The sequence below is a fragment of the Glycine soja genome, chromosome 17, assembly GCF_004193775.1.
Source record: "Glycine soja cultivar W05 chromosome 17, ASM419377v2, whole genome shotgun sequence".
Taxonomy (NCBI): Eukaryota; Viridiplantae; Streptophyta; class Magnoliopsida; order Fabales; family Fabaceae; genus Glycine; species Glycine soja.
Window position 1 is genome coordinate 13276445 of NC_041018.1, and position 22379 is coordinate 13298823.

Below are 22379 nucleotides of genomic sequence, written 5' to 3' on the forward strand. Positions count from 1 at the left end.
TCGTGCTCCCATGCTTGGAGCCACCAACGTTGATTTGCAAAAGTTGTTGATTTCAAAGGGATGCTAAGGGGGAGTGATTGTGGCTCTTAAACTCAGATAACACAAATCAATCACAAATCTAACAAAATAAAGTTTGGATTTATCATTGTCTTTTGTTCACAATTCTCAGCACAAATTTCCACACCTAGTAGATTGCAAAAAGGGTGGGTGGAGATGCGAAGGCCTTGGTTGGTAGCGGTGGCATAGCAAAGGTGGCGGTGACAACACGAAGAGGTGACTTGCGATCAGGAGCGAAACTAGAAAAATAATTAGGGGAGCAAAAAAAATATTTCACAAGATAAAGATGGTGGGTGAGTGGAGAGGCGGAGAATGAGGAGGGTAGAAGGGTGGGCAGAGGTAAAATGGGAAAACAAGAAAAAAAATCAAACTCACACTCAGTAGGCGACGAGTTTTCCTTTCTCACCCTAGTCTTCGTCTTGAAATTGGATTTCAACAATGGGATTGATAGTGTTTATTTTTTTTCTCTTATAAATTCCTCGCAACACCTCTTTTACATACTAGAAAGGCTAATTGAAATATAAAATTATATTTTGAATTAGTCTTTCTAAAATGTAAAAATGTCATGAATGAAATTTTAAATTAAAAACAATACACTCTGAATGTTGAGATCAATTTGTAAGTTTATCTCATGGGTTTAATTCATATTTGAGGTTTTTGGATGTTAAACTTAAAACAAATACACTCCTTAATTTTCATTGCAAATGAAAAAAAAATATTTAATATGATTTTTTAGAAATACTAATGACACTTTATCTCACTTTCTTTATAATACTCTCCTAGTAATTGACTAAAATTTGTTAGAAATCACAAATTTTAATGTGTTTCAAATTTAGATTAAGAGAGAGAATTATTAAATAAGAAGTGACACTCACTAAATTAATGATTTTCAAGTTCTAATAAATTTAAATCAATCACAAAAAATATTAAAAAAAGTGTCAAATGTTACAAATATTTCTGATTAGAAAAGCTCCTTATTCCTTTATTTCTTATGCAACCCATACTTTTTAATAAATGATATATGAAATATATTTTAAATGAAAAACTACATAAAATATATTAAAAAACAAAAATAAGTAGTTGAAGAATCATGTCATATTATTCATTAATAATACATCGTATAAGTTTTACTCCATATTTAACTACTAGTGCAAAGTACCGGAAGCTGAGTATGGGATGATTTCCGCATGGTGGAGATTAGAAAGTTGGATGAAACTTTTTCTTGATTATAAAGTGAGACTGGATAAGATTCCATGCATTAAATCAGATGATTTAATCAAGTAAACGGGTAACTAATTAAAATTGGATAAGACTACATTAATTTGATTCAATCAAGACTGATTTAGAAAACAATTAGTAAAGCAAACTACACCTTGGATAAGACTTAGTCTTGACCTGAAATTTGACATAATGGAGTTTTCTTGATCAAAATTAAGGGTAGGTGAGATTGTTAATTATTGGTACATATAAATTTTACTTTTAGCATTTCATTAATCATAGGCGACTAAATTAGTGAAGAATTTATCTTTTAGCAACTAAGGCTGTGAATGCCATGGTTGTGATCAGTTTTAAATTATGAAAATTTTAGAAATTTTAAATGTTAATACTAAATTATAATTTCAAATAACATACAATTTTGTTATTATAAATTGTAATTATGTGAAATAAATATTTATTTTATGAAATATATAAACTAAAATAGTTTTACAAAATCCCACTCATAGAAACAGACGAACATAACTTGCCTTCTAAACTGCCAAAAGCCATTACCCTTTGCAGATATTTGCTGACACTTAAACGTGAAATAAGTCATGGATTTGCCACGGGAAAACACAAACATCTAACAAAGGATAAATAACTAAATAAGCTTAGTTCCTCTTAATTAATGCACTTCCCATTAATCCCATCCCGTTAATATTTTGAAGGAGCACCTTTTCGAAACTTTAGCATGTCAATGGCATAATTACTTGCGTGCTTAAACACAATGGTGGTGTTATTGTATACTATATGCGGGCCACATGGAGAAGACTTATATATAGCTAAGCTGAGCTAAGAGAAGACTTATATATAGCTAAGCTGAGCTAAAAGGGAAGGAAAGAATGGACTCGACATAGATTGGGCAACCACCACAGCTTTGGGGTAAATTGGTGTTTCTATTACACATGGATCGAATATTGTTGGTTCTGCCGAAGGGTCTTCAACCATATCGAATAGTCTATCTTTCACTTGTAATTCATCTTCGTCTTATGATAGTTGGTTGTATTTACCCATTTTTGTAATAATAGCTTGTTGGTGTGTGCCTTGACGCTGAATGGGTGATATTTACAAAAGGTACTTTGACGCTCAAGTGAAAGTTTAGCTCAAAGCTATAAATTCAATAGCAAGAGTATATTCAAATGAATGGTGATTTTTACCTCGTGGTTCTTCCATTTATACTTGTTGGGTCTTAAATTCTTGGACCTGAGTGCATGGATTATCATCTAGGTAATACACTCTATAATCATACTTAGGACCCTTAAGTCAATGATTATCAATAACTGGGGTTAAAGGTCTTAAACTAGGTCAAGGGGGTACTCGGCTTTGTAATCGAGTAGTGAACGACATGTGTTATATTGTCATTGTGAGTTCGGACAGATATTCAGCGTCCTTGTTGAATACTTATCTAGTATACTTCGCTAATGTGGAATTGAAACAAAACAAAAGAATGTAAGATGAATGAGAAAAAAAAGGTTATTACATGTTGATGATGATTCTGGTAGAAGTTGACAAGCTGATAGTAGACATAAATAGGCTACTTCATATGCTTGTTCACCTTTTCAAAAGAGAAAAGTTTAAGACAAGAAAAAATTACCTTGATATGACCTCCATTTATTTTCAATCATAGGAACTGAGTTAATAGAAAGATGTGAGTAAATTGAAATAGATAAACAAGTGTTAAGGAAACTTACAGGTTGTGATATTTTGGAGGTTTTATCTGCAGGACTTTGAATGTATACTACCTTGTCAGTAATGTTCTATGATATTCATGTTGATTAATACTTAAAAACAATTTCAACAACCTGATAGATACAAGAAAGTGAAAGTTGTACTCAACATCATAGACAATTGTGACCATAAATACAACACATTATAGCACTCAACATTACCTTCGTATTTTTTTTATGAGGAAAGGGGGAATCAACCACTACAAATGAACTCTACGGGGAAAAATAGTCCCAACAAAATCAATCCATAAAAGAAACTTTAAACCAAATGGGGGAACCTCAAGCTGCTGAATTCCCAACGGAATATTGTGCTCCTGACCAGCTAACAAATCTATTGCATAGTTGCCTTCTCTAAATGAGTGATGGAAGTAAATCAACCAATCTTTTTTGCACCAAGTCTGAATTCTACAAATTAGATTAGCATAAATGTGTTTAGGTGAATTCATTTCATTGATAAGGTAAACACTAAATCGTTGAATCACTCTCAATACATAATCTTCTAATTCCTTTATGTCACGCCAACTCTAAAGCTTGAACAATAGTTGTTAACTCAACTTATAGAACACTGCAAACCCCTAGATTATTAGAAAAACCCTAATCCAGTTCCCTTGGTCATCTCTAAGAACACCACCACCAGTTGCTAAATGGCCATCATTCTTCACTGAACCATCTACACTAAATTTGCAAAAACCTTCATGTGGTCTTTAAAAAACCTAATATTCTACTCTTTAAGATTAAAAAAGATCAGTTCTTGAAATCTACATCAATATGATCCATATTGCAAACCTTGATTGTATTCCAAACCTCTGTAGCAAAAAAAAAATCTCTAAAAAGATGCACATTTGTTTCCTGTTGATTACCATAAATAGCACAAACATCATTATTTGAAAAGCCATAATCATATCTTTTGATGTTAGTCTTTAAACCTCCATTAATAAGAGACCAAAAGAACATACGCAGCTTCTAAGGACCTTCCCAATGCCACACAATATTCCAGTTGAAAAGCTTATTCCCATTAAAACTATTTGCAACCAAAGAAAAAGCAGATTTAGTAGAAAAGGCCCTAGTTGAGGTCAAACCCCAGGCAGTTAAATCTTGTGAATTTGATTCACATGGAGGACAGGTTGCAACTATTTTTACCCTCGGGATAAGCCATTTTTTGCATGGATGTTAGGGGAATCATGATTGACATGGATATTTTGAAGCCTAGTACAATAGTTGTCATGTTTATCTTGCTCGCATCAATAAGAATATGTGGTTGAAACCTATGTAAATCATATTTTCAGCACATCATCATTAGTTTGTATTCTAGAAATAAAATCACATAAAATATCAAAGGACCATAATTAATCATTATAGTTTTGTAACTAACTACTAGAAAAAGGCATTTTTTGTTTTCCTACAAAATTCATTGGTCCTATGCATCAGCTGCATAATAGTAAAACACCACCTTTGGCCACTTTTGCTTTGCAATAGACTCATACTAACATTAGTGATCTTTATTTTCATAACTGCTTGTTGATGCTACCCTTCATGAATTCTACATAAAAAAGACATATACCTTAAGATATCAATTCTTTCATCACAACCTATAGGTTGAAACAATGATTGCCAATGATCTACTTGCAACTGAGGCATAAACCTTTGTTGCAAACAACACCAACTTACATATATTTGATACATGAACAATCATCCTTTCACTCTTGGCTAGTGGCTTCATTCCATCTTGTGAAGCATTTAACATGTATACTTAGTTGAATTCTCTTCATAGATTTAAATGAATCATTCTTCTGCAGGTGTTTGAGATGGTGAAGTTTAATGGAAAATCAAATTTTCATTGGCATCATATTCAAGACCTGTTAGTGTTGCTCCATGTATGACAAATTACAAGTAAATCATGGTAATAGAACAATCAACCTTAGTGAGAGGGACCAACAACATCGATGGATGAGTCACTGATGCATTTGTTTCCAAGACTATGGCTTTTCCTTTAACATCCTGGTACAATTCATTTACATATGTTAATGGTGTATCATTGGCATCAACTTTATATATTCTATCAACATATGTTTCTAAAGGGATGTACTCCTTAACAAGACGTGATAATGCATTCAACAACTGACCCATATTAGAACACTGATCGGGGTGCTTTAAATAGCAACACCTTGCTAGCTTTGCAACAATGTCAATATTGGTCATGGTTTCTTCATCAAGTACAATGGTTTGGTCAATGATGTCTCAAAATGAATTGCTCGTCATCCCTTTTGGTAGCTTCATTTAGAACCATGTAACAAGGTAGTGTTCCTCATCTGATTTATTGTTATCAAATAATTTCCTTCCAATTATCATTTCCATAAGAATACATCCAAAGCTATATACATCTAATTTTGTTGTAAATTGTTTCTGGAATACATACTCTAGGTTGTATAGCCAGAGGTTCCAGTAATTACTTAAGTTTCACATAAGTTCTTTCCTTCAAGAACAACCCAAACTAATCCAAAGTCTGATACTTTATCACACATTTTATTTCCCAATTAAATGTTCAATGTTTTTATATCCATGTGGACAAAAAATTTTCCCATCAAACCATAGTAGTATTCACTCCTCCTAGCAACATCCAAGGCAATATCAAGCCTTGTCTTCTACTCTAATGGTCCAACTTCATTTTTCCAATTTACCAGATATTTTTTAAAAGAACCCCAAGGAATATACTCATACATCAAAAGTCTTTCACTTTCATTCAAGCAACACCCCAAGAGTTCAACTACATTCCGGTGTCAAACCTTATTAAGCATGTCAATTTCAACTTTGAACTCATTCATTTTCCTTTAATCTAACATCTTTTTTACTACAATATTTGTTCCATTAGGCAACTGTCCTTTGTAAACAATGCCAAAATTGCCCTTCCTAAGAGGTTTTCTTCACTAAAATTGTCGATAGCTGTCTTAAAAACTTGAAGTGGGATTGACATGTTGCCATTAGGACTTAATAAAGAAATTCCTACCTCACTTGCAGTTGGATTTTGAGTATGGTTCCACTTTCTTTTGAACATAACCAGTATTATAAAACTAACAAAAAATAAAATAGTAGCTAAAACCACAATTGCAAACAATTAATGCAATATAATGTTTGTTACCATTACCCCAGAACCCAAGCCAACCAGTTTATCCTTTCAATATCAGGACAAAAAACAATGTTGTAGTCCGTTGAAGAACACTCAAATGTAGTTGTGTTATCACCAATGCAAGGGAGGTTGAAGGCCCTTAAGGAATGTCTTCCTAAATATCTAAGTGTACTCACTTGGCTCACACAAATTCAATTCTCCAATGCAACAAAACATCTTTTATCGTGTAATTGAACACAACACAAGCATATGACATGCCACTGCTTGCCTATTTTCTTTCACCTCAACTTTGGTGGACAAATCCTATTTGGATCCTTTGGGCACTCCGTGCTGATGCACTTTTTGCCAGGAACGTCAAATGGAACCACCATCACCAACACATTGAATCCATGCTCCAAGCTGATATGGTATAGAACATGTTCGCCCATGTTGTCTGGATAGATCTTCACCAATGTGGCCAATGAAAACACTCCATTTCTGCTACATTCCACCTTGCAAGAGTCGCAGTCGCTGGTGACGCAAGACCTCTTTGGCATGGTGGCGACACATCTTGAAAACTTGTGCATGCAATTGCCTCATGATCAAAGACAAGTCAATCTAGTCTTCCATGTGTACCTTATTGTTTTGTTGATTCATTGGTTATTCCATTCCTATTGTGTTCATTCCTATTCTGGTTACTGCCATAGCTTATCAGTGTTGGGATCTATGTCATTTGATTCCATGGTGGCCACCAAAATGTTCCTGTCAGAGATTGACTGGATAGTATCCTTTCCACCTTTGTCTTGGCGTGTGCCTTGACGTCGAATGGGGTAGCTGCAAAAGGTATTTCAATGCTTAAGTGAGGGTTCGATTCAGAGCTACAAACTCAATAGTAAGAGTATATTCAAATGAACAATGATTTTTACCCGATAGTTCTTCCCTTTATATACTAATCTTGTTGGACCTTGAATTCTTAAGCCTAAGTGCACTAACTATCATCTAGGTAATCCACTTTGTAATCGTGCTTAGGACCTTTAAGCCAATGATTATTAATAATTGGGGTTAAGGATCCTAAATCGAGTTGGAGGAGTACTCAGTTTTGTAATCGAGTAGTGAATGACATGTATTATATTGTCGTCATGAGTCACCATGTAGATTTTCACGTTTTCTAGAGAAAATAGGATATCTTCTAACTCTTTCAATTTCAGTAATTGGGCATGGCTTTTCTTGTTGTTATCATGTTTCCACACGGTTATTTTTTGTCAATAAAGTGTGTTCTTGTAAGTATCTAAAAACAATATAAAAAAATTGTGTTATGAACTAAAAATAATAATGATATTTCAATATCTAGCTTGCAGTTAAAAGAAAAAACACGTATCACAAAGATGGGAATGGAGATTGGGCTGGGGCAGAATAGGGCAAGCAATGGAAAATAAATTAATCTGGCATTGGTAAAAATTGAAAGCATATCTTGCAAGTGCCTATTTGATTTGCAATAATCAAATGTCTCTTTCCTTACCGGAAAAAATTAAAAGAAGAAAGATACATTGAAAAGGTATCTTTTGAAAAAAAAAAAAAAAAACTACTGAATTACCATATCCATGTCACAATAAGGGTCAACGTCCCAATAGGCTTTTCAACAGAAAAACACAAATAAAAGCTTCCAAAGTTACGTTATGACGTAACATATCTATATAACAATATACACATGCTAATTTGAAGAACTCTGTTTAATCATAAATAATTTATTTAAAAATATAATATATATATATATATATATATATATATATATATATATATATTTAAGGATATTTTTCTGTCTCAAGCTATTTTTTAAGCAGGTAAAAAATATATTGACAACTTATAATTTACAAATTATAAGCCAAACGTGCCTCGACACACAAACACCAGTTCCTGGCCTAGGAAACATCACTTTCTTAATTCCCAACCTTGCGTCAAAAACAAATATAAAAAGGTTCAATAAAAGGCATACATCGTCTCACCAATCACTTTTATACCACATCATTATGTCGATGTTATCTCACAAATTTAATTTCATACTTTATACGAGAAAGATATACAAGAAGAATGACATGCAATGGTTCCTTTCCAATTCCAAGCCTAGACAAAGTTAGTGGGAGTTTATACTTGACAGAGAAGGGGTATGCGCATGAGTGCATCCATGGATACATGCCAAAATCAACATTAATGAGTTAGCAATGGCAAATGCATGCATTGAGTGTTAACCCCATTTTCTTTCTTTTTTCTTTTATTTTCTTTTCTTGGGTTCGTTTTTGCCCCTTTTTTTGTTTTTGGTTCTGAAACTGATCCTCAGCACATCAACTATGTTTAGCCCACAACCGGACAAAGTGGAGGGTAATACTCTTGGGCTTGTAAATCGTATTCAAACCCCAAGAAATTATCCTTTTTCAACATAATCTTTGTCCTTTCTAGACCTCGTGTACCCAAATGTTGTCCTTTCAAATTACACTCAACATTCTTTTTTTTTCATCAGGTAAAAAAATCTCTTAATTATTTAATTAACATTATATTTAGATTATCTCTTAAATATCGTTAAATAATTTAACTTGACAGAAAATAAGCACGTGCTGGTTATATAACTTTAAAAGAAAATTTGTATAAAATACTCATCTTTTTTCTCACACTCGCACCCCCTGTGTTTTTTTTAAATTGTACTTGACACCCTTCCTTTTTTACATCTTACAAAAAATCTCTTAATTGTTTAGCTCACATTATACTCAAATTTTCTCCCTTCTAACCACCGTTTAATAATTTAACAAAAAATAATCAAATATTGGTTACATGACTTTTAATGAAAATTTATGTCTAAAATAACTTCATCTTCTTCCTCTTAATTTCATAAAAGACATGACATCATTTTCAACCTCAAAATATTTTAACACTCTTCATTCTTTTTTTCTAATTGGATGTAATTTCAACTTTTTGTTGGACTTAAACCTACCTTGTTAGTATGCATGTCTTAACACCCTCCCTTATTCTTCTTTTTTTTAGTTCAATTTTGTTGGTACGTGTTGGGTCGTTTGACTGCTGTATTTTTATTGGATGTGTTCTCAACAATGCCTATTAACTGAATATGGTTTTTTACTTCAAATTTTAGTGTTTTGCTTCTGCATTTGTGTTTTTAAGTCCTTTCTTTGAAATATTTATTTTTGATGACTAGGCGTTTAATATAATGTCTCAATCAAGAGTTACATTTTCTTCAAATGTTAGCAACAATGAAATAAGAGTCAAATATTAAGGAGAAAATTGTTATTGCCTTAAGAAAGGTCCATTCATAGGGTCAATTATTAATTAGTTATTGAGTATTTAATAAACATATTAGGATAATTTCGTTTGTTCACATATTTCAATTGACATTAATTAACAACGATAACAGAAGGAGGGTAAAAGTAATGTAAAAAATAGAGGGGAATCAAGTACAATTTAAAAAAAATACAGGGGATATGAGTGTAACAAACATGTTAGGACAATTTCGTCTGCTCATATATTTCAATTCACGTTAATTAACGAAGTTAACAAAAGGAGATTAAAAGTAATATAAAAAAAGATAGAAATATTAAATGCAATTTAAAAAAAAACACAAATATAATTTACTCATAAATTATTTATAAACTTCAATTAAACCGTTTAGAATTTCTTTATGATATCAAATGAAAAGCAGAAAAAAGTAAAAATATGAAAAGGTTAATTGAGGTGTAGTACATAAGTTGGTTCGTGAAATTTTTGAATTTTTTTATTAAACTAGTTAATAATGTAAAAGTTTTTCGATTAAGTATATAGTCATTAATTTTTAAAAATTTAAAAAATAGACATTATACCATGTATAACAATTTTACACTATTATCCAATTATATATTATTATTCTTTAAAAAAATCACAAAACTATAATTATATTGTAATAGGTTTATTGTTTTTTATAAAAATCATACCAATAATCATTTCTGATTAAGGTAGTATAAAAAAATTATACTAATGACCTGTGTATAATCATTAAACTGAAATTAAACTAACGCATCACTCATTTATTTTTTGTTAATTTGGAGTTTAAAACACGCGACACAAAATGTAAGTAGTGGTTGCATGTAGTAACAAAAAAAAATTTATTAAGTGGTTGCATGATAGTAGAATTTGGTAAACATTATCAGGTAGCAGTCGGTTAAGTAAACTTGATGAGATCGAAAAGAACAAAAACACGCATTTATCAGTTCAATGTGTCCTCTTTGTCTTCAATCTTCAGCGGTAGTTGTTAATATCTCATTGAAACTTTTGTCGTTAATCTCTATATCACTATATAAAATTGCAAGTAAAGACTATGCTTAGTTTGTTGGGTAGGGACTTGGGAGGGTGGATTATGACGATATACTACATCAGCGTGCGGAACCCTTACTCTTTTTGTGAAATTGAAAAGAATGGCTATGCCATTTCCTTCACATACAAAACAAAAGTTGAATAATGTGCATCAACCACTTGCTCTGCTTCAATCTTTCGACTTTCATGATTCATCACACACAACTCCAAGAAGTTACTTGTACGTTAGAAAAAAGGGAAGGAAGGAAGGCAAGTGAGGGAGCAGGGACCAGTTATGATTTTCGAGAGAATTAGAGGGACAGACCCATGAATAGTTTGGGGTTCCAATGGTGTTATTAAAGTAGACAAAAGGAACAGCATCCGAGACACAGTTTAAATAACTCTAAGAATAGGATACAACGTGTTTTATGGGATACTACAACTTACAAGAGCTTCGGGCTCCCAAATTTTGTTCAACTCAACACAAAGTCTTTCTTGTTCCAAGTGAAATCTAATGCAATTACAGCTAGCGAATCTTGTTTGTCCCGCACTAGAATTACACAATAAACTATAATTAGGTATTCAACATACTATTCTCTCTCCGTTTCAAAGTAAAGAATGATTTTTTTAAGAGTGTGGCACATTGATTAAAAAATATTCAATTGATATACATTTAAATTAAAATATCCTCAATTTTTCATCTACTTTTGTCATAAATTATTCTATTAACTATCAATAACAATATATTCTATTACCCACTAACTTATTTTTATGACCAATATCTCATTTCAATGTAAGTATTAATTGATGTTCTTAATCATGTCTAGGAGTATTGTTGGAAAAATAGTTTTAAAAAGCTAAAAAGATTGTTATTTTAGAACAAAAATAAAAAGCTAACAAGATCATTGTTTTGAAACAGAGTGAGTACCTAATTAGTACTTTGTGAAAACAAATTTATCCACCAAAAATGTCATAAATAAAGATAAACAATCTTTGACGTTAAGGCTTATGAGATTCAGACTTAAACAAATGTATTACTATATCCCAGTTTTAGCCATAAACTTTTCTTAAAAAAGAATATATATATATAGTTAAGAATCAGCTTAAAATAAGGAAGCTTAATCTATGTAGATAAGGAAGCTTAAAATAGTTTTAAAAATTATTCCCAAAATTACTTCTCTAGCTAGCTAACCCCAGAAATATTGTGAGATTGATCCGATCACGTGCTTTGTGATTAGAAGTTAACATCAGCAAGATTAATCTGACTTTGCATGATGATTAATTCGATCTGGTCAAGTAAGGCACGTAGAAACGAGTCTCCAATTCTTTAATGATTAATCAAAAGGTTATATAAGGACAAACTTGACCTCTCTTGCAATAAAGTGGAACACTGAGATACACCGATGCATATATTTTCTTGGATGCTAGAAATGAATCATGGCCTACATTATTCTAATGACAATATATCTAATTTAAGCGGCCAAAATCAAAAAGCACCCCCTTGATAGAAACTACAGCACCGGAGTGAATGCGATTGATTAGGAGGGCATCTCTTAATTAATCCTGTTCTTAATCAAAGTGGGCATCAATCTGCCTTACTAAGTACAGTGTATACCAATTAAGATCCCTGCTTGATTCTTGAATTGGACAAGTTCACAGTGCACAAATTTGGTAACTACTGGTTGAAATTGAAGCCAATTGAAATGGTTGTGCATGATGATCTGCTTCTTAATTCGCGGATATTCAGCTGTTTAACGTCATCAAGAGAACGCGGTTCCGACATTATTGGCTTTTTACCTAGGCTTTAGGAATCAGTATCAAAAGGGTGCGTGTGTAACATTATAAAAGATCATGGAGTAAAAGTATGAACATCAATTTTTATTTTTTTATAGGTGCAGAAAAAAGTTATGGTAAAGGAGAAGATCACAAAAGTTATATCATCTTGATGCAATTCTATTAAAAAAAAAACTCTTAATACAATTCTAACTTTAATGGTTAGTGTAACATTCTAAATTTTCAATTTTTCTATGACTTTCACACACTTGACGCTGTGACATTAAACTCAACGAACAGAATCCTCCACGCATCAGAACCTTTATTTAGATAGTTCTTTTTTATACCTTAAAAATCAATTTTACCTAATTTCAAGTTCAATGACTGATTCTACAAACTAATAATTTTCAAGAATATTTTATCTTCATTCATACATTTTTTGAAAAACTTCCAAAAAATCACACATTTCATAATTACTCAAAGCCAAACATGTTTAATTAAGAAACTCTTAAGTGATGAATTATCAAAAAAATAGATATATTTTATTAGTATAGATAATACCAATTATTTTCTTTAAATTATTCTCAGTTATACATTTTTATACTTGCATAACCTTTAGCTCTCTCTTATTTTGATGTGATTCATGAGGTTAGACTTAGTGGTAACTTATAATGGTTTTTTTTTTAAATTATTCAAAGTGAGTGGTGACTTATAGTAGTAGTTTTTTGAAAGAAAAAAAATACTCAAAAAGGGCCCAAAGGCTAGTGACTTATAGTAGTAATTTTATAAATTGTTTCCAGAAACTATCAGTTGTAAATCAAAGGTCCAAGTAAAAGTGTATTCAATTTTCTTTAAAAGGTAGTTTAAAAAAAATAAAAAATTGCTATACTTAGTCTGGTTTTTAACAAACAAAAAAATTTAATCATTGGTAATAACACACTAATAATAAAAAATAAAGATTATTATTTAGATCTTCTAATAAAAAATATTGGTAATTGATCATTCATCAATCGATAAATAATTTATACCAATAACTAAATAACAAAAAGTAATCAAAGAAAATCTCATTGCGAATAAATTTTGGAATGAGATAAAATCCATTAAAGATGAACATCAAAATGATTATGGAAATTCTTACAAATTTACCAAAAGGACATTGATTACTTATAATATAATCTGAAATCACCGTCTATTCATAAATTTGCTTTAATCTCTATCTAAAATATAATTTAATTTTATTAACTTTTTCTATAACTTAAAGAAACTCGACTACATACATCACATGAAGATTTACCAAAACAATAAATAGTGCTGTAGTATATGATGCTCCATACAATAATTTCTCCGGAAGAAATAAGGGCAATTAATACCCACCTAGTTAAAGTGATAAATGACATTATTGGTTTTATTACCGTAAATACACATAGCTACCATTTGCAGTATGTAGTTACTTACGTATCTGTTGTTAATTGTCACTTTATTCAAACCTGATTGAAATTTGAGGGCTAAGGCAAAGGATTGCTTGGTTATTTATGCTCCAATAATTATTAATTGATGTATGCGTTTGGTCACTGCTTGGTCATTCTCTTCCAGAAAAGGTATGTTGTTTCCTTGACATTGAGGGGACCATTGTTTTGTATTAGATGGGATAATAATGGTAATCTCAGTACTTCTCTTGCTACCCACGTTTTGATGGCTTCACTCTTCGCTTTCACTGCCCATACAATACATAGATAAAGATAGTGGATGAAACTCCAACGCTTATTTTCATCGATCAACACCTGCTACATATATTTACATAAAATCTTCTAAAAGTATCTTCTAAAATATTGACAAAGTAATGACAATAGCAGCTAAAAAATTAAAAGTAAAAGTTATTATCAATACTTTATAGTACTAGTAATTCTTTAATTATCAAAAAGTGTAAAAGTTTTTGATAAAAAAAATTATAATATATATATATATATTATAATTTTTTAATTAGTATTTTTTGGTAGAAAAATATTTTTTCTTCCCAAACTTTTTACTTTCACTCTACATTAATAGGAAGTCCTATGGCCCACATTTGTGGCTTGGTAATTTGAGTGAAATAAAAGGGTAGAAAAGAGATAAAATTTGCAAGTCCCATTTCCCCAATAGAGTGAGTGGAAGGAGGACCTCTCTATCTGTTGTTGTTGTAATAATGCGAGTAGCGCAGAAGACAACGAACATAGGGTTTTGTTACTCATCGTCTTCTTCTCTCTTCCTGTGTCAGTCAGCAACGTTTGACCAGCTTTATCCAATCCAACAAAATTATTACTGTTTAATAATTACCTATTATATTGTTTTTAATTTTTTTTCTTTTTTTCAATTTCTTCGTTCTTGCATGTCCATTTCTAAGCTGTGTGCGTGGTAAACTCATTTTTATTTTTTTTTGTAATGATTATAGTTTTCTTATCTTGATGGTCACACACACTGGCTGTGGGTCCTCTAGTCCATTTGATGCATCACATCAATGGGTCCAATTCATTCCAAAATATTATACATCGCATGATTGTCACAAAAAATGTAAAAGCACGTCTATGTTATGTAGTAATGTAAATACTAAATATATTTCCCTGGCTTTGGGGTAAGATTCTTCAATACATATTTATTTTCGTTTATTTTTTTAGAAAAATATCATTTTTTTATGAAATGATGAATATCAATTAGTACCTTAAAATATTGGTTAAAAATAAAAAATAAAATTTTTTCGTTAAAATTATTATTAATATATTTTATTGTAATTTTTAATGTTTCTCTAAATTGATTTTTGAAAAATATTATTAAATAACTTTTTTTATCATATATAAACAAGAACTTACTTATTTATCCAAATACCCGGATAAAAATAGGAATTCGAATTCAATGTGGATAAATGAGAATTGTAATTGTTTTTTTTTTTTTTACTGGAATGAGAATTGTTAGATGAAAATCAAAATAGTTCAACATTATTAACTTTACCAAATGCATCAAATTTTGAGTACATAAAATCCGATCCTAAAAAGCCTGACACATGCATATTAACCAAATATTTAAAAACGAAACAATATTTCATATATCTTGTACAACAGGAGTATATATATTTTTTGGAAAGAGATATATCTTATAGAATATGATGAAGATTTTTGTACACAATAAGTATAAATACTTGTATATTCTTACTAATAGTATAAGTTGGAGTATATAATGTAAAATGGAAATTATGAATTTCTTTAGATAAGTAGGGATTTTCATATAAATAAAAAATTTAATTGAATTTTAAAAAGAAAAACTACCATTTAAAGTTAAGTAAATATATAAGCAAGTACTTATAATTCTATATATATATTTTATTCTTTTAACGAAATTTTTTATCTCTTCACATTGATATTTTATTATAGTTTATGATATGCTTACATATTTTTTACCATTTATTTCAATTAATAATTAAGTTTTCTAAGATTTAGGAAAATAGTTTTTCGTTTATATAATAAAATTTAACCTCATTTTTCTTTAATTATTGTCATATACTCATATTTGAGTAAACATCCTCAACAAGTACTTGTAAAAAAAATTTAAAGTTCTCCTACAAATTAAAATTAACTTATTTAACTTAAATAAAAATTATCTCATTTTACTTCGTCAAAAGTTTATCGTAACTTAGGTATAATTTTAATTTTTTTTATTCGTAGAAATTCTATAAAATATTAAAGAATTTATAATACTCACACACGTTAGTTAATTAATTAAACTAAACCTTCTTAATTTGATATGTATAATTTAACTTTAACTTAAGTGAGAAATTTAATTTATTTTACCTTTATATTTTTTTTCTTGTATAAATATTTATTGAGAAATTTATACAAACATAATCTATAAAAATAACTTATATATAAGTGTTAACAATTATTGAATAATCGCTTAGTTAAATTGTTACCTAAACGCCCCACTAATATAAAATCAATGACTTGTTGCTTTAAATAGGTTTTGCCAAAATTTAAACTGAATAAAATAATATATTCTAAATTAAATAGGGACTTGTAAATTTATAAAAATATTATATATGTGTGTTTTGTGTTTGGATATTTTACTCAATGCCTTGTGAGAAGATAATGAAGTATTAAATAATAATAAAATAAAATAATTATCGTACATAATATTTATTATATTATTATTATTTCTTTGTTGTTATTTTTTCTGTTTATCATTATTTTAAGAATTTAATGATTGTAACTTGTCTATGTAAGAAATTAAATTATCAATCAATAGAAATCATTAATAATTTAACTTTTAAAGTAGTTATTGTAAATCAAAAAATTATATATATATATATATATATATTTAGATGAAAATATAAAAAATACTTCATACTATAAGTGCATAGTTTATTTTTTCTTATTTTAATACAGTATGTATAATATAATATTTACATGTTAATTTAAAACTTAACTTTACTTGTTTATGTGCTTATATTAATTAATTATTTAAAATAATATTTAATATTAAAATATATATATATATATATATATATATATATATATATATCCAATTATTATTAGTTCAAAACTAGTTAAACCAATTAATTATAAATGTATATCTTTAATCGATTCAACAACTGTTTTACTTTTAAAAATATTATTAAATTTTAAAATAGTATATTTAACTATACAATTTAGATAAATTATAATTTAATCAAGTTTTTTTTTGTAGAAGCAACGTATATTAAGTTATATGTGTTTTCTTATTTGCTTTAGGATGAAAACATGATGATTTTTTAAATCAAAAGTGTAAAAAAAAAAAAAAACACTACAAGGTTTGAAACTAATAAAGGTAAAGACATCCTACGTCTAAATGCCATTTTAACATAATTTAACATGACTGGCAAGTGCATCCACCACGTTGTTATGCCACCCAAGTGTATAATCATTAATCATAACTAAAATAAAGGAAATGAGAAGCACATCAATTAATATCTTAGAGAATGCATTTATCATACGAACAATCTACAATTCCCTCGAAGACCATAGAATAAAAAATGACCCTCTAATAAAAATTATGAAATCCTAGTTCATATATATTTGAAAACCAACTACTTTATACTGCTAAGAGATTCACCATTGTACTATTGTAGCTTCATCAATACCTTTGCACCTCTTGTAACAAATATCCTGACATTAACTAGTCGTTATTGTCTCCGATGACTAACATCTTGGTGATCACCAAAAAAAAGCAAAAAATCTTGGCATGAGAAATTATTACATGTTACAACATTATCATAATTTCTACGTGACACATAACAGAATTTTATTAATTTTTTTAAAATTAAAAAATCTAGTTACATATCGCGTAAAGGTTAATAGAAATAATGAACATGTGGTAGTCCTAATAAAAATAAAGACAAAACCAATAATCAATATTAGAATTAACCAATACAATGTCAATGATATTTTAATTATTATATAAAGACATTTGTTAATTTACACCCACTTATTTTTTTCAAAAGAGTAAGTTAACAAGTTACACCTATAGTTTATTTTAAGAAACATGTAAATATAACTTACTAACATATTTCTTCTAAAAATTAAGTGAGTGTAAGTTAACAAACCCTGATTACCACACGACATACATTTTACATTGTCAAATCTAATTTTTGAAAAACAATGTTGAAAAAGACATGCTCATTTTTTAAAAAATTTAATATAACTTTACAATATTGTTCTTAACAATTGATGATGTAAACTTATTTCGACATCAATTCTAAATAAAATTAATGTCGAAAATATATTTCAACATCAATTTTAACTATAATTTTTAACTATAATGATCTTGAAGAAAAATTTTAACGATTCAAATTAAAATTAATATTGAATCATTTTTTATCTTTACTAATTTGAGAATTTCCTTTTCAATGTCCTCTCATTCCTTACTTGTGAAATCCTTGAAAACAACTTTATTCTTTGTGAGTGTGATGCCAAATGAAGAACTTGTTGCCACACCATCAACCCAAACCCCAACCACCTTAGATCTCTCAGTCGTGATCTTGCTGCAACCCCTTTGAACCTTCATTGTGATTGCATTGCAACCTCGCCGCCAACACCTTCGAACTGTCGTTGTCTCATAACTGATGATCTTGTTGCCACTACGACTTGACACAGTAAATGTCTTCTCATCCTTCTACCTCTTTTGTCCTCCTCTTCTCTTTATGATTCTATTTTTGTTTCTAGTAGTGGATTTTGTATGTTTCAATTCATTTTTTTAATGTTGTATGATGTTGAAACATGTTAACTCATTAACAAATGCACTAAAGTGTCACAAGTAGTAAAGTAAAACAAAAGTTTGAGTATCGAGTCTACAACAATTTTGTTTGTACTTAGATTGATGTAAACCCAATTTTTAAGCAATTATAAGAAGTAGAAAAGATAAAGAAGTGTAAGTGTGAAATTGAAGGGTAAAAGTAAAAGAAAAGAAACAAGAAAAATAACAATAATTTGAATGCAAATGTGTTGGGGCCTAGCATGCCAAAACTACTTGTGATGCAATGTTAATAATTTTTCTCTATCTAATGTTATCCCTGTTTCCTCCCACATCTAATATTCTATCTTTGATTTCTCGCATGAAGAGTCTAATTTATCTATTTTTCTTTTCCAAATTTATTTACAAAGAAAAAAATAGTGAATTTCATTAAGATTAAATATGTATAAAATAGGATAAACAAATCTCACTCTATTTCTAGCAATGATTTCATTTAAATGTCCATTCCCAGTTCTTAGAAAATAATTATTTTTCAATGCATTATCTCCTAAATAATACATGAGCATGGATAATCAGACCATAATAAATAAATAATAAAGCACAAAAAGAGCAATAAAAACTGAATTGGATTAAATAGATAATGGAAAAGAATTACATTACAAAAGTTGGCATGTCAGGCTCCCAACAATGAGGTTTAGCATCTCATTGCTATGAGAGACTTTACACTTTAGGGATTGATGTGGATAGAAGAAGAGAATGGATGAATAAAAGAAAAGAAGGGAAGAATGGCTAGAGGAGGATGGTTTCTCTTATTAGAGATGACCAGACTTTGGATGTATTCAATAGAGAGCTCTGAGACTTGGTGTATTTTTCCCTTTTGCTTCCTACTCATTTTATAGGCCTAAGGTAGCTTAAAATCCATGTGACCTCGCACTGAGCGCACACTTTTGGGCTTAGCGGGAATGAAAGTGTGATAATACGCTGAGCACGACAACGTCTGGACTTAGCGAGTATGGCGGCGATCACGCACTTAGAGCAGGATTCGTGCTAAGCGCGTCTTTAGGCTTCCTCGTGGGCCTTCTTTGCGCTACGCGTGAGCTATCCGTTGGGCGAGGAGATGCGTTGGGCATGTCTTGTGCACTAAGCGAGTTGTCTTAATCTTCAAATTTTCTTCAAGGCTTTTTCTTCAAGTTTTTGCATCAATTTTCCTCTAAAGCACTTGAATTTTTCTTCTTTTGAATCCTGCTGGTAAAAAATCAACATGATATTAAATTTCTCATTATTTCATTAAAAAACAACAATAAAGTAAGGAAATTCTAATCATTCTTAGTCAAAATTGACTATCAATTAAATCCAAATTTCACAGTTATCAAAACACTAAGTTATTGTATTCTCGAGAGAGCTGATAGATGCATTAAGACTCTCAAAGATCTTTAACATTTAGTTGTTGACAAAAAAATGTTTAGCATTGAGTTCCTCCCTACCATCAATAGGAGCAGTGAAGTTGGATGGACATTAGACGAAGAGGCATACCAACTTCATTTTGATGGTAGTTTGGTGACCATATAGTTATTGTGGGGCATTACCCTATCCTCAAAGTCAATTCAAGTACATGTTTCGTACAATGAGTTTGTGGGACCTGTTGGACAAGCGACCTCAATAACTTAAGATGAGGGGTGAATTAAGTTTCAAAATTTTTCTACTAACAAATTTTAATCCCCCTTTTAAATGACATATGATAGGCTTAGAATGCAGAAGAAGAAGCAACAATTAAATTAACCAATATTTTTTAAACGTGCAAGACAAAATTAGTTGCAATAAAATAAATGAGATAAGGAAAAAAAGAATTGCAAACTCGATTTATACTGGTTTGGCCACTTCCCGTGCCTACGTTCAGTCCTCAAGCAATTCACTTGAGATTTTTTACTATCTTTGTAAATCCTTTATAGACTTTTAACAGACCTTGTGATCCCTCACCCTTGTATTCAAGATTCTCACAAGCTAAGAGACAAACAGTCTTTTGATTACAACTGAGTTTTTAAGATGTACAAAATGATTTCTCTCTTATAGAGTAGATGATACAAATTAAAGATCTTAGAAGAATTCTCAATAGATTTACAGGTGTTTGGTCAATAGTTGTTTAGAAAGTATTTGACAATTAAGTTCTCTTAGAACATCTTTTTTTTTCAAAGTCAGACACACATATATATAGGCCCATTGTGCCTTTTCAAAATGGTTTATAGAGATGTATCTTTTCAAAAAGCTTTTCTGAAATTTTCTCACTAGTAATCGATTATAGGATTCTAGTAATCGATTACACAGTTATATTTCTAAATGGTCATGACATTTCAAAGTATTTTCTGAAGTGTCGTTATTGGTAATCGATTACAAGATTTAAAATTCAAATTCAAAAATCCCTTTGAAAAGCCCATTTGCAATATTGTCTTTGGTAATCGATTACCAATGGTAATCGATTACCAGTCCGAGTTTGTTGAAATTAATTGTTTGAGGCAAAAAACTGATCGACCAATGAGATTCTTTTAACAAATAAACTAAGACCTTATTTTTTTTTCTTGATCTTGTTTGCTTGACCTTGAATTAATCTTGAAGCAACCTCTGTTTGCTTAATCTTAAATGTTTGTTAAAGCAATTTTGTTTGATTATACTTTTGACATCATCAAAATCCTGTATTTATATATTTATATTTTCTCCCTTTTTTATGATGACAATTATTATCAAATGAATTTTTTTTACATCATTAAAATCTGCATGATTCACGGGACCCCTATGTGTTTATCCCCCTCATTCACCCTTTGTCTACTCAACATATCGGGAGTCCAAGGGCTTATCATATGATGTTTGTGTTGAGACTCATGATCTAAGTAATTCCCTCAATCTACTCGATATGTGGAGAATGTGATGCTTATCTACGATGTTCTATGCTCAAACTCCTGCGTGCTGACATGGACACGATGATGAGGATGCAACCACTTCTTAGGGTGCTTTTTTTGTATGCTCCTCTCCATTTTTGTTTATAAAATAAAAAGTGTCTATTTTTATCATTCGAATTGATGAAATTTTATGATTAAAATGCATGGAGTTAGTGCCTATTTTTATTGCTTGAATTGATATTGTAATGTGATTGTATTTTGATGTGAATTCTTAATTAGTGTTTGTCGTTTTATAAACTTCGTGTAATTAACTCCAATTTGATCACTGCTTGCATTGCTTGTGCCCGTGCAGACTCTCTTGTATTCCTTAATGATAATAGTGCAATTTTTTTTGTTCTAGAAGATTTGTGGTTTTAACTATTGTTTTATAATTTTATTGATTTAACTTTTAATTTATAATTTATATATATATATATATATATATATATATATATATATATATATATATGGATGGATGGATGGATCATTGCAGGTGTATAAAAAAGTATACATAATTAAAGGTTTAAAATATGGGTAGGATGCAAAGCATAATGTCAAGTTAAAAAAACACTCAAATTCTGCATGGCTTTAGACTCTTATCAATATAAAACATCATATTTTACATCAATTAATAAGAAAATTGATGTTGAAATCTATACTTTTAACATGCGGTGAGGACAACTGATATAAAATGTGACTTCAGTCATATAAGATAACACATATCCTAGATGGGTTAATAAGATAACTAATGTTAAAATGTGTGGATTTCTTTATTTATTTCTAATTGATATTGAATATGTCTAAATTTAACATCTAACATCATGCGGTATATAAATAAATATATGATAATAATGCAAATATTATGCATTTCAAGTTTCGATTTCACTTCAACCATTAAAGATCAACAAAATAACGAAAAACAAACCAAAAAATGACCAAATCGGAGGAAAA

At 29.9% G+C, this 22379-nt stretch overlaps 1 protein-coding gene across 1 annotated transcript; it reads right to left on the bottom strand.

Annotated features, from left to right (window-relative positions):
* Positions 1 to 184: 184 nt before the first annotated feature.
* On the bottom strand, positions 185 to 6701 carry LOC114391455 (thaumatin-like protein 1). The gene is made up of 2 exons (XM_028352469.1): positions 6448 to 6701; positions 185 to 296 (listed from the first exon to the last, which is right to left on the bottom strand). The coding sequence occupies exons 1-2, from the start codon at positions 6699 to 6701 to the stop codon at positions 185 to 187; spliced, it is 366 nt and encodes a 121-aa protein (XP_028208270.1).
* Positions 6702 to 22379: the final 15678 nt, after the last annotated feature.

Coding starts and splice junctions, on each gene's coding strand:
- LOC114391455 (XM_028352469.1), bottom strand. CDS start 6,701: ATGCCAAAGAGGTCTTGCGTCACCAGCGACTGCGACTCTTGCAAGGTG. Junction 297..6,447: donor ATTTGTCCACCAAAGTTGAG/GTGAAAGAAAAT, acceptor TTATTTTTCTAG/TTTCGCTCCTGATCGCAAGT.